At 45.5% G+C, this 14,127-nt stretch overlaps 1 protein-coding gene across 5 annotated transcripts; it reads right to left on the reverse strand.

Moving 5' to 3' along the window:
* Positions 1-2,509: 2,509 nt before the first annotated feature.
* Positions 2,510-12,736, reverse strand: socs7 (suppressor of cytokine signaling 7). Of its 5 annotated transcripts, none has more exons than XM_042102723.1 (10): positions 10,858-12,736; positions 10,396-10,460; positions 10,077-10,181; positions 8,183-8,314; positions 6,345-6,490; positions 5,791-5,959; positions 5,150-5,278; positions 4,110-4,245; positions 3,617-3,760; positions 2,510-3,135 (listed from the first exon to the last, which is right to left on the reverse strand). In XM_042102723.1, the coding sequence occupies exons 1-9, from the start codon at positions 12,399-12,401 to the stop codon at positions 3,640-3,642; spliced, it is 2,547 nt and encodes an 848-aa protein (XP_041958657.1). In that variant the 5' UTR covers positions 12,402-12,736; the 3' UTR covers positions 2,510-3,135; positions 3,617-3,639. The 5 variants fall into 5 exon arrangements, with proteins under 5 accessions (XP_041958657.1, XP_041958658.1, XP_041958659.1 ...); XM_042102724.1 differs by having other exon boundaries at positions 3,602-3,760; XM_042102725.1 differs by lacking the exon at positions 10,077-10,181.
* Between the last annotated feature and the right edge of the window lie 1,391 nt (positions 12,737-14,127).

Consider the following 14,127-nt stretch of genomic DNA (forward strand, 5'->3'; position numbering starts at 1 on the left):
TGAAAGAGATGGGTGTTCATAAAATCGACGATAGGCACGTACACAACAAATGGATTGCCGGTTTAGTGTATTTTGAGGCGGGTGTAAAGTGAATATGTAAAATATAATCTGAGCCTATGATATGAGTGTTGTGTTTCACTGACATATATCACACCCAGTCCGCGGGCAGAGAGACATTTCAGTCAAACTCCACTTGACATCCATTTTGGTCAATCAGCCCTTAGCTCCTACCGCCTCCATGTAGAAACTGTCACTGCCCCCCATAGGCATACTTCATGCATCTTTTCAGTGCAATGTTCAACGCGGTTTAACATATTCTAATCAGCTCAGAGTGCAGGCTTGCAAGACACACCCAACTGCTAACAAGCAGTAGACCAGTCAAAAAATCCAAAAGAGAAGAGGTTTACTGATTGGAGGTTTTAAGGCCTATTTAGCAAAAGTAATTGCATGGAATCCTCAGTCCAATAAAGCCTATCTGGTCAAGACAGAAAAGAACAGATTTTATAGGCCCTCCAAAACAAGACAAGCGGCAATCATACACACTGATACTATAATACCAGCAACATTACACACAGTAAAATCATGACACCAAACTATTGCTGGCCTGTGCAGTTTCATGATCAAACGACAATGACAGCTAGATTTCAACAGCCAGAAAAGCTCAAACTGTGTTGAAATATAATTTCCTGCAACACACTTGAGTAACCTTAGCCTTTCTCTCTCAAATTCTATATTACTTCACTGATGGGTCATTTCTGACAAAGAATACTGATGCTGACCCACAACTATGCAAAATCTAGTATGTAGCCAAATGTAGCCTAACTAACTAACAATCATATTTATTGTTTACTCCTTTGGATAAAGCGAGAAATATGAAATATGAAATATGAAATATGAAAAAGAAAAAATAATAATCATGGCAGAAATTGTAAACATCTTATGAATTGCGTACCTTTAGAACCTGGCTTTGCCCCAACACTTAAGCCTACTTTTTTCAACAGGTCAGAGCAGTTGGTTTGGTCAAAGTAAAAATTATGTGATTGGGCTTAATGTGAAGGGTTGAAATGTGTTTAAAATGTAATTTGATTTAGTGCCTTTGACTCAGGCACTAGTGGTGTACTTGTGAAGGCCTGCACCCTGTGAGCTTGTTACGTATGGCATAATTGCATGCCGTTTCAGTTTAGTCCAGTTGCTTCTGTGCCTTTTGAGATTCTCTCTAATGATGTAGGACCACCTCCTATCACCTCCTGCCTCCACACTGAACAAGCCATTGGACCAAGAACGCATATAGTAACTACAGGAATACTTATTTCAATATGGTTTCATTTTTACAGTCTGCCACAATGCACCTTTAAGATTGTATATTAAAATTCTCCCCCATTCTCAGTTGTCTTTACTGACCTCCTTCTACAGCATCCCTCCTTCATGACATGAAATAGACATCTCTGTGTTCACATGGCCTTGGATGGAAACTGCCTTACTGCCTTTTCCATAAAAATAGTTTCTGTCACTATGCAGTTAGAAGGTGCAAGTAGTTTCCCAATTGACAAATAGAATGATAAGGTGAGAAGGTATATCTTTGTTTAGACTTTATATATATATTATAAAGTAATACTTTACATATTTACAGGACCTGTAAATAGCCAACAAATTAATTAAAAACACTTAAAACAAAGAGGAATGGAGAGGAATTTCACATTTTCCGAATAGGACTAATTAATAATACTTCAATAATATTTTAATTAAAGGTTCTCTAAGTGTTGTTACGCGGTTTCTAAGTGAGAACATTTTGTCACATACAGCAAACATCTCCTCACGATCCGCTAGCTGCCTGTCCCCAGAATACACAGTAAAAAACGTGGTCTCTGTAGACAGCGCAGGTTCCAAAAACTGCAAAAAAAACAGCCTGGTCCATGAAACATAACAAACTGTTCCAGCCGATCACCGATGAGATGCGCGCTCATGACAGTTTCAGTTGCACGGGAGGGAGGGACAAACTAGCTCTGTTTTGTTTGAGACGTCAACAGAAGTGACGTCACCCAACCGTGCTTAGAGAACCTTTAGCAATAGTTCAGTAATATTGAACAGTGGTGTGTATTCCAACATCATGTCTCATTCATGACATGCCACTGTTTTATATAATATTGGAATGTTTCTATCACCTGTGATGGTTACTGCCAAATGTGCGTTCAGTAAATAACATGGAGGCATGCTAAAAAAAAACTCATATTGTTTTGAATTGAATTGTGTGATTGAACTTATGCTACTGATTCTGCTCCCCAATAAATTTAGATGAAGTTCAGTTTTTGGCATTAAAGAAATGTTCCTGTCCTGAGAGAGAGAGAGAGAGAGAGAGAGAGAGAGAGAGAGAGAGAGAGAGAGAAAGAGAGAGAGAGAACCTCCATGGGTCTAAAGCAAAATCATGCCATACTTTTCTGCGATAGATAATGTTGAGATCAAAGGTTCATGAGACACACACACACACACACACACACACACTGTAAATTTAGTACTGAAGGCAGAGTTTTTTTCTAAACCTCTTTTACTGAAAATACTGTTCCTATGACCAGCTGTGACTGAGGAAAAGAGCAGACTGAGTCTGATCCAGTCACAGGTATAGATGCATATACAGTCTCAAGCTCCACTCACAGACAAGCATTGTACTAGAGAGGAGAGGAGAGAGGGAGGGGATGGCTGTTACAAACAGATCATCTCACTTGAAAAGGTCCATTTTGCTCATCTTGGAATTAGGTAACGTACAGATCATCGGGGAACAAAAAACAAACATCTGAGAGAAGTCCAAGTCCAAGTTTTTAGTTTTGTTGAGTTGGGTTTTAGGGTTTGTCCAGTTGGCTTCACCTGGGAAGCCCATTCTCCAGCTAGGCCTGGTGTGCTGCACTGTTTGTGTGACATCCCAGCATTCCACCGGCCTCCCTCTCCCTGTCGCTTTCATTGGTTGCCGTGGCGAGGGAGAGGGAAGGACCTTTTGCAGAGTCCCTGAGGAGGCCGCCATTTGGAGACCCGACCCGAAGGAATTGTAGGAGTGGGACGCAGGAAGACTGGTGAACAGGCAGGGTCCAGGCTGTGCTTCACTGGGCAGCAATCTGCCATCACACGTCTCCGCACACGAGTACCCTGTAGGGGGGTGAAGAGAAGCTATGAGACGCGTCTTCACCTCATCCAACCACAAACTCCCTGGTGAACAGCAGCACTCACTGTCACTGAATGATTATGGATAGGTTTGTGTTTACATTGCTCATAATGATGCAATACGTAAGAACCTGTTACTAATAATAGAAAAGGGAGATGAAAGGAGCCAAAGCGTCATTTTTATGTTTACCTCCCATTTCAAACCAAGCTTTAGCTTTACCGTAGATTTAGAAGAAAATGGAATGAATCCTTCAGCAGAAATGTGCATTTACATTTACATTTATTCATTCAGCGGATGCGCCATAAATGGGCGTATGGCCCACAAACGAATCAGTGGACATGTGGATCACAAATGAATCTGAAGAGCAACATTTCTTCCAGAAGAAGAATCCCAGTACTTTTTCACTTTAACACAGAATTACAAAACAAATTGCTCCCCCCCCCCCCGTACACTGCTGTGAATTACTTGGGTGAGGACCCCTCTGTTGGCTACGTCTGAGGCTCCGCTTCCTGTTCGACTCCCATCGCTTGGCGTATTCCCTTGATTGACAGGTACATCTCCTCCTCAGCGTCGTAGTAGTAGAACTTCCTCAGGTAGGCAATCAGTGGCCTGGTGGCGAGAATGAAGTGTATAGGAATGGAATAGGCATCTTTGTGGACATAACATGGGACTTAAAAGTACAGAAAAATATCAAAAGCAATGTATACAAATAGATCACATTAAACATACTGGATCCTATCATAAGCATATGCTTTACTTTCAAATGACATAACTATGTCAATTCATAAACATGACATGAGTGAACAGATACTAAACATGAAATAATTTAAAATGAAAAGCACTTATTGCATGTTCAACATGTTGATAATTTGACGGTCCCAAAAGGAACTGAAGCTAGCTGATGAGTAATTATATACTGTATGCTTGATTGACTTCTAAAGCTGTAGTAGGTGCTTACTTGGGCAGTGGGAGCTCCTGGATGTGGTCGATGCGGACCATCTGTCGGATGGAGAAGCGGCAGAGGTGCTGCAGGGACTTGACGTTGCTGAAGCGGGACACTGGGTAGAGCAGCTGCACCGGAGTGGGCGGGAGACCTGGGGAAGAGTGGGCATCTGCATCACCATCTACACCACCACCTGCATCACCATCTACACCACCACCTGCATCAGGTGCATACACCTGCATACACCCCCATTCTCCATCCACCCCCATTCTCCATCAAATCCATTGGCTACCAGTTCCGTCCCGGATCAAATACAAAGTACTACTACTCACCTTCAAAGCCCTCCACAACCTTGCTCCCCCCTACATCTGTGACCTCCTGACCCCTTACACTCCGTCCCGCTCACTCAGATCCTCTGACCAAAACCTCCAGACTCTCCACCCTGGGTGGCAGGTCCTTCAGTGCCTTGGCCCCCAAACTCTGGAACTCCCTCCCCCAACCCCTTCGTGCCTGTCCTTCTCTTCCTTTCTTCAAAGCAAATCTCAAGACCTTTCTGTTTAATGATCACTTCTCCTCCACACCCAACACATAGTTCCTACAGATAACTTGTCTTTGTTGTATTGTTTTGTTTGTTTGTTATTGTATTTCCCTGCCTTTGTCTCTGTTGTATTGTTTGTTTGTTTGTTATTGTTTTTCCCTGCCTTCCTACTATGTAAAGCGACCTTTAGAGAGGTTTGAGAAAGGCGCTATATAAAATAAACGTATTATTATTATTATTATTATTATCACCATCTACAGTCTACACCACCACCACCGTGGAACTTGACCGGGATTACACAAATGGATATTATACTGCTGCTAATAATAATGAACTTAGTTTGTAATGAGCCTTCCACTCATTTAGATAGATAGATAGATACTTTATTGATCCCCAAGGGGAAATTCAAGAATTTATTGTTACTGTCAAGAATTAATGAATGAATAAATAAATAAACCAACAAACAGTAAAATAGAAGGACGGAAAGAAGATGAATAAACCAAAAGAAACATCTTACCAGGCACTCTTGACCTCAGGAAGTACAGAAACTTGCCATTCTTGGAGTGCATGATGGCTCTCTCTATGAACTCTACCACTGAGTGGCAGCGGTCCTCAAACTTGGGATGACACCACAGGCTGAAGGTCCCTGAGACACGCATTAGCCATTAAGACAGCGTCAGCACAAGCCATAGACAGTAAAAGAAAGGCACAAGCTGAAGGTCCTGAGACACACGTTAGCCATTAAGACAGCGTCAGCACAGGCTGAAGGTCCTGAGACACACGTTAGCCATTAAGACAGTGTAAGCACAAGCTTTCATATTGCTTGCCACATTCAGAGGCGCACATACACCTTTGTGTGTGTGTGTGTGTGCACATGAGCATTAATGTAAGGAGTAGGTTAGCATACAAAGAAACACCACTACAAACATTTATACATTAACCCATATACTGTACATGCCTTCCCTCCTTGACCTATGTATCTGAGTGCGTGGGTATATCAATACATTTTAACAGCTACATGTATGTGGGCCAGTGAGGCAGTATATGACTGCTTGGGTATACATATACATGAATACATACGTGTGGCTCATCTGAAGTGCTCCATGCGCATGTGTGTGTGTGTGTGTGTGTGTGTGTGTGTGTGTGTGCTGTCCTCACCTCTGTAGTGCTCCATGCGCGTGTGGTGTGTGACTCCCTGCGAGCGGAAGCTCAGGCTGAGGATGTAGCGCGGGTCGGAGCTGTCCCGCACCAGGAAGGAGCCGTCCGGCTTCCCCTTCAGCTTCAGCTCCGCGTCCTCCCAGTTCATTGGGCCCCAGTACCAGCCACACTGGGGGCGGGACAAACACAGCCAATCACATGCCATCATACCGAAGGATTGAGCCTCTACTGCATATGTTTCACACAGCAGGTTTACATGCATTGATATACAGTGATATGCACTATTTCTTTATCATCAATGTTATTTTACTGAGAAGGTATGGATGGTTTATGCCCAGATAATTTGATGGATGTCAATCTGTGCTTGTCCTATTTACTGGTATATGTAGACATGTGTCCATGTAAGTAGATTAACTGCAGCTTGATGGTAATAGAGGTGAGTTACAGATCAGTCATGTGTCATAAAGACAAGCAGACCTCCTTCCTATGGAGGAGGCAGACACATTTGAACTGACCAAATGACAACCCAGTGTGTGGGTGTGTGGCGCTCTTACCCTCTCCAGCTCCCTCAGACTGGCAGTGAAGCTGCTGGCATCGGGCCTCCTGAGGGGGCACAGGAGCGGGGGCGGGGGCAGACGGGGCGGCTGGGGCGCATCCGAGTGCGGGGCGGCGCCGTGAGGCAGCACCCGGAGGAAAGCGTCTGAGGAACCCGACCAAACGGGAGCAGAAGATCAGCCACACATGAGAACAAAACAACCCCCCCCCCAGCCCCTGTTCTTGCTCCTCTTGTCTGAACTGTGCCTGACTTAATAATCGGTAATCTCCTGGCAGGTTAAATCACTCGCAGCGTTGGCCTGGAGGCATGATTCAGAGAGCTACGCGATTAGGGGGAGAAGATAAGATTAATCTGATGAGGGGCCGTCATTATATCTCAGGCAACTTGAGGGTGAGCCGGTGTGATACTGATGGGGGAAAACAGTTGTTAAAGGATGGAGATAATTGTGTGATAACTCCCTGTCAGAGCTGTTTAAGAGGGGGAGGGAAGGACCAGGCATGTCAGTTAGGTGCCACTGATATAATACCACACTGGCAAACTAGCAAGGCTATTTTTTATTCATACTAGACATTCAAAGGCACATTCCACGCAGGCAGTGATATCTTTTTTCAATCTGATTTTGCTCAAAAGTAGCAGCGCACTTCATTTCAAAGCGGAAATGAAGTGTGAGCACTTCATTTCAAAACGGAGAGACATTCCTCTTCTTGGGTGGTAGGTAGCACCATAGTTTTGCATGTAAAGCACACTCATATACGCCTCAGATAAAACAAGACTAGATGAAGACGGTAAAAGAGCCACCATATTGCACTGCAGCCCCTCTCTGCTGCAGCATGATGCTCTGTGCTGCTATTATGTCACAGCTGGGGCTCCATAACTCACACGGCTGGTGGCATCTCACGTTGAGCCTGACTGATATGCACGACTGTCACTGGGTAAGAAAACATGCCACCAGGTTCGTCAAAACAACACGTCTTGCAGTGTCACGGGCTGTCACTCTGCTGCATACAATTCTGTTTAATATCTAGTACTACTGTAGTTCCCCTCTGTATGACTGGATGTTGATAACTGGAAAAACATATCGGAGGAAATATACATGCAGAGCATTTTAAGTACTCTAAAAGTCAAGAAGGGTAGATGGGGTGGACTATAATTAGATATGATGCAAACAGTACATATTTTCTGTGCCTGTGTGGTATTCATAGAAACGGAGGCACTGAAACAGGTTTAATAGAAGTCAAATTTAAAAGCCTCTTTGTAAAATGCCTTCAATGGAAATTTCATGTATACTTTTTACACATTACATGCGTAAAAAAATTGACCAATCTGGTCCTCTGATGGCTTCTTGAGTTGTCAGCATAAAAAGAATCATTGAAGGCTCCACTTTCTCAGATAGTGGAAACATATAGAATTCTTCCAATGTATATCTGGCCCTAGGCTCTGCCTTATGTTACGTTTCAACTGTGAAAAATGCTTCAGTCATACAGCACACTTGTTACACTAATATATATAGGGGTCTGAACATAAAGGTTTAGCTCTCGAGATTAGCTTTAGAGAGCTGTTTAACAGTATGCTCTTGATCAGTGTCAACATGAGGAGTGCTTTTGTATTCGCCTCCACCACAGGCCTGTCTTACTGCTCCACCTCAGGCCTGTCTTACTGCTCCACCTCAGGCCTGTCTTACTGCTCCACTACAGGCCTGTCTTACTGCTCCACCTCAGGCCTGTCTTACTGCTCCACTACAGGCCTGTCTTACTGCTCCACTACAGGCCTGTCTTACTGCCCTCCCCAGGCCAGACTCACTGCCCACCCCACGGTGCCTCTGTTGAGGAGTCTTACCATTGAGGCTGAGACTGTGCTGGATGGTGGCGTGAGAGGGAGGAGGAGGAGGAAGAGGCAGGGGGAGAGACTGCAGGGAGGCCCCCACCACACTCACTAGGAAAGGCCCAGGCTGAGGCCCACCTATGTCATCTGGAAACAGAGCAAGGGGTGGGGTGGGAGAGAGGAGGAGGAGGGGGTGGGGGACAGCGGTTCAGGGCAGGACAATCCACAGAGGTCTCTCTCTTAGTCCAGGCACACACCACGTCCCGTCAGGTCAACGTTCCGACATGTGACTCAATGTTGAGTCGGACATGGATTCTTTCCAGGAATTTGCCACCAATCAATTTCACGTGAGGTTAGGATTTTAATTGCGGCCAGATCATGTGCCGCATTCGCATCAATTGGCGTTTCGCAAACCACCCAATTGAAAATCCATGTCTCCTCAACGTTGATCTGCATTCATTGTGCCATGGAAACAATAGTGAATTGATCCTGGGCATGTGCAACATTGAGGAAGGACTGACTTGAATGCATGGTTTGATCGAGCAAGCCATTGGGTAATGGAGGTGAATGCTGGTGAAAATCACTGACAACATTGAAAATGAAAAGCAGCAAATGCAGATAAGCAGAGACGGATCATTAGCAATAGCAATAGCAATAGCCTGCGTTCAGACCACTTCTGAGGCCTCCTTGCCATATATCTACCCTCAGGTTTCAAGAAGAAGTCTTTGTTTGTTGATTTGCATAGCAGAGGATTGCAGGAGAGTGCAGGTATGTGTTTTGGTTCACAAGCTGCTGTCAAATCTGCACGTGCCCACACACACACACTCACAGTCACTCACTCACTCACATTCACACACACACACACAGAGCTTTACTGAGAGGCTTAGCGGGGCTTACAGCAATGGCAAATCACCAGGTGAGCCAACTCCCCAACACACAGATGAAAATAATACACCGCAGCATCCTTTGCGTCGTCACAAAATCTCCAAACATTCGCAGGGGAAAACAAAACAGCCACTGCATCCCTGCCTCAACAACAAAAAAAAGCTGGACACACATACACCCCCATGGTCAATTCACCCTGCTATCCACAATCAGAGTCACAGACACGCCAGACTAAAACCCACTGCTGTCACACGTGCACTTGGCTCGCAAGTGAGAACACAAGATGAGAGAGCTAATCCTCTTTCGTGGTCGACCACATGCTCTTCTCCCCCCCCCCCCCCCCCTCCACCCTCCGCAAGTGCTCAATCTCACACAGTTTATGTGCTCAGTGCCGTCTCTCTCCAACACATCGCAGATCAGGCCATAATCTGATTTTTGAAATGAGCATGCTTCAACTCAATTTCCGGAAAACCCTGACTCCAGCGGAAAAAAATCTGCCCCCGACTGTTGTCAGCCGAAAAGAAAATGTGCATATAGCTCCTGATTTGTGGCCTGGCGCTGGAGATGTATATATCATTTGTGCTTTGAGGAGAGAGGATAAAAAAGAGGAGTTGGAGAGAGAGAGGGAAAGTGTGGAGGAGCAGCAATGGGTTGCCTGGGTTACACCGAGTCTCAATTTGCCATGGCTCCGAATGACTGCATGGAAGTGGGTCGGAGTGAAAACAGATGAAAAGAAAAGAAGAGATAAAAAAGAGGGGGAATAAAGAAAGGCGCGCTGCGATACTAACATACTCTAAGGGGAGATTGACGATAAAGAGAGGCAAGAGTCACAGAAATATCATGTACGTATGTTTAGGTGAGATAAAAGTCAGAATTCACAGAGATAGATAGATAGAAAGAGAGAGAGAGAGAAAGAGAGGAGACCAGCACGACAAAGGTATGAGATGACAGAGAGCGCATGTGGGTGTGCGGAGGAAGACATGCAGAGAGAAAAGGGAGAAGTGGGGACAGACAGGGACAGTACCTAGGAGACTGAGACTTCGGCGCGGTGGAGGCGGCGGAGTGGGGGGGTGCGGGGAGTTCACCCCTCTCCGAGAGATATCCACATCCACCAGAGACACCGTCTCCCCTGGAAAAGGTTGCAGTTGGGAAATCAGACATGGATCGCCACGAAAGAGAGATGCAGAGAGGGAGAAAAAGGCAGCATAGTTAGAGAAGGTGAAAAGACAAAGACAGGAAACGGACACAGAAGGCTCATCTCATAACTCAAAACCCTTTTCCCATTTTGCAGCAAAATGTGTGCTTCCTGGTTCCTTGATATGTTACCAAGCATGTCCCCTTACCTGTGAAAATTGGAGTGAAAGAGGCAGCGGAGAATGTACTTTGGGCCCTGGTCAGTGTGGGCTGGCTGAAAGGACACAACACATTACAGCATGGGCACCCAGTGCACTGTGCAGTTATCATACTGACATGTGCTCCACAGACTTCAATAACATTGATTAGCACACAGGAGGACTGAGCCAGACTGTTGCTGACTACAGACAACACAACAGGAGAGAGTGGTGATACAGAACTGCTGATTCTCTTTTTAGCAAAAAGGATCTCATAAGGCAACCCCTCAAAACGCCTGCAATACACATGACATGTTTATAGAAAATAAAGGCCTAAGGCCTCATCATTTGGGATTAACAGTCCACATGCCTGCTCATTATTGTGGCTCATTATTGTGGCTAACCCTGAAGTTGAATATATTCTATTACAGGAGTGAATTAGATTTTCTCAGATGATCCTTCATCATACTGTACCTGCTAGTGTCTTGCTCCCCTCCACTTGCTCTGGACATGTCCATCAAACTGCCAGCTGAAGATATGGAGTAAGTCACCGATGGTCTTTTGTCCAGCAGGTTGTTCGATCCACTGCAACTTTTAGTTCTGAAAAGTTTACTCAGGCGAATTTTCAGTGACCCTTTCCTGGACTTCCCGTGTGGTTTTTCATTGCCAACACTTGCCCCACGGCTGACAAGTGTCCGAGGCACACTGACGCTCCTTTCAGACCGGCGCGCGGGGCTCGACTTCTGGCTGGGCCGGTCCTGACAAGATTCACCAGGAGGGGGTCCAGGTGGTGTTGGTGCCTCTTGTGACTGCTCTGTGTCGCTGGGGCTGGCCTGTGGTCTGGGGTTGACACTGTTTTGTAGTAGACAGCACACCTGTGTGTCCCGACAAGATGCCGAGCAACTCCCCTCGGAGCGCGCCTCTCCCTGTCCCGCGAGCGCCGCGGGGCAGCAACTGAGAGCGAACGCACCTGACATTTTCTCCACCAGGTCTGTTTTCCCTTGCAACATGAAGGCCCTTTCTTTCTCCTGGCTCTCGGAGTCACTGGGTGAGCACGCGCTGATGCCCAGGCCATTCACCTCCTCTGACCCAAGTCCCTCCAGCACCAGTAGCGCGTCGCTAGTCTCGGTCGGGTCATCTCCCTGGCCCATTCCAGCAGCTGTTGACCCAAGCACGCTCTGACACGAACAGTGCGGCAGTTCCCCGTCCTTGAACAACAATTCGGAGACCGGAGCCACCCTCAGCTTCCCGAATTTCTTTGCCAGTTCAAACACAGGACCCTCGGGGAACTGCATGTTTGTGTCCGTGGCCGTACATCCCCATTTGGATTCAATCATTGCTAGAGGGGTTGATGCGTCCACCAGAGGTGACCAGTCTTGTTTGTCTGTAATCAAACGATGTCGGTGGCACACTTCACTTTCCTCGTTATCCGAGGCAATTGTGGATGATTTCATCTGAGGAAGCAAAGCCCATCTAGCACACTGCTGAGCATCCACACTAACCGTATTGTTATTGATGCCACTGTTTGAGTCGGCAAACCCGGATGACTGATCATCGCCAACATGAGCCCTTGCTTGATGTTTTTCATCTGAATTGTGTTCCGATATACTGTCATCGTCCCTAGCTATGTTCCGAAAGACCAGCAGCTGAGGCCGCATATTCCCTCTGTGGGCAAACTCGTAACCCTGGGCCTCGGTGGAACCGTGGGGAGGAGGCAGAACAGACATCCCCGGTCTGGTCGCCATCGCTCCAGTGTCAGGTGCCTCCGTTCCGCTGGGTTGCTGAGCATTGTTCAGCGCGGCGAGATGGTTATGCCGAGCGACGTTGGCCGAATGGTTTTGTGAGCATTCAAACCCACCTTTCAAATTAGTATGACCCAAGACCTCTTGCCCGAACCCAGCCACCAGTCCGCCGCCAGACGATAAATTCCCATTCTTATCATCCAAGCGGTCATCCTCGGCCGCGGACACCAGGCGCATCAAGACAAAATCTGGAGACATATCTTGTCCGTTGTTCATTATTATTCCTCAGTTTGCAGAAGGAATTTCCAATATTACGGTTTCACATCGCTTCGTCGGCTGTCTTTACGGCAACATTAGTGTAATCCGCTTGCTACCCTAAATACACAATCTGTCTCGAGCCAACACATAAATTAAACTATTTAAAGCGTTTTCTCGACATTGCTGATGCGAGTCTGACCGACCACACTTACACACGACGAACAGACAAACGAAATTTCCAGGCTCTTAAATTCGCGACGGCCCACTGGGGTCATATAAAACGCTTCATTTAAGAGAATGGCAGCCTCGCACGTCTCAACTCATACATTACTGCCTCTACAGCATACACCGAGGCCCCACCCGCTCCCTCACTTCCGCAAATGCGATGCGTTGTGTTCGTTTCCCAACTCCCTGCTACCCAGTGGTCCATATGATGTTCCAGCGACGCGCTCTGTGGTATAGCGTGCATGCACAACTAGAGAGAAACACCGCCTGTCAGTGCCAGTGATAGCATATATCTTGTGGAAATATGTGCATTTAAAATAAAACTTGAGATGCTCACACATCTCACACATTCTTTATTCAGGTTTATTTTTTAATAAGAGGAATATGCACTCAAGTCGTAGGGTTAATGAGTAGGCTATATCCTAATTACCCAGTACCGCCAGAATCCTTTTAGCCTACAAATTACGCATTTAATATTCGCCTATAGCCTATAAGAATGTATGGGTAGTCTGAGTCTGTTGCACAGGGCACCGTGTCTTTCTAACCGGTCATGTTATTTTTATATATACTTCTATTTATATTATTTTTATATATACTTTTATTTAAAATATTATTTTAAAGTTTCTTACATTTGCAGGGTTTACCATGAAGGCATACACCAGTGCAAGACCTATGTAGCCTACACAAGTCGTCAACTGTATTATTTTTAGACATAGCCTTGCAATATAAAGGTTCCCATCTAAACTACTTAATTGTGTTTGTGTATGGCTGTGTATGCTTCCTACGCCAGGAGGTTCAGCCTAGCAACCTGTCACGGTTCAGTGCTCACAGTTTTGTGCTCTGTTAGTCAAGCTTGCTCCATTATTATTTCAATAAATATAGCCTAGTCTGGCGTCATATGTATTTCTGTAACCTCGCCAGCAGGCGTCGCTTCATGCATGTTTATTTGATCCAGTCTTGAAAAGGCGAAAGTCATCTGTTCCTCGTACGCGCATGTGTTTAATTATATTTTGAGTGTTTTATAAACCTAGCTATTCTTGTTAGCACAATGCCTTTCTATATACATATTATTTCTTGTTAGTAACCTATGTATATGCTTTTGTGCAGTTTGATAAGGAAAAATAATACTCAAAAGTTGGCCCATACTCAAAAGTGACCTCCAATAAATTATATTTAATATAGGTTACTGATTCCCAAACCAATTAGAAGTTACAGGCCGAGCAGGCACACTTGAGTCTGGTGGCTGATTTCAGAGTGGAAAGGATCGATTTAGTCCAGAAATCCAACCTTAGGTGATATGGGTGTGATAAAGAAGAGATTCATTGTTTAATCTATACTGACATTGCACAGGTTACAGTGAGCAGTCTTGCACTGCACACACTACAATAACCACTGTGCCCCATTGTCACACATCAAAACACAGAGAATATTAATGTGGAAACACACACACACACACACACACACACACACACACACACACACACCTCACCATGCGGTATCACTTACCTTTCTCTTCTCT

Source organism: Alosa sapidissima, chromosome 9 (genome assembly GCF_018492685.1).
Source record: "Alosa sapidissima isolate fAloSap1 chromosome 9, fAloSap1.pri, whole genome shotgun sequence".
Classification (NCBI taxonomy): Eukaryota; Metazoa; Chordata; class Actinopteri; order Clupeiformes; family Clupeidae; genus Alosa; species Alosa sapidissima.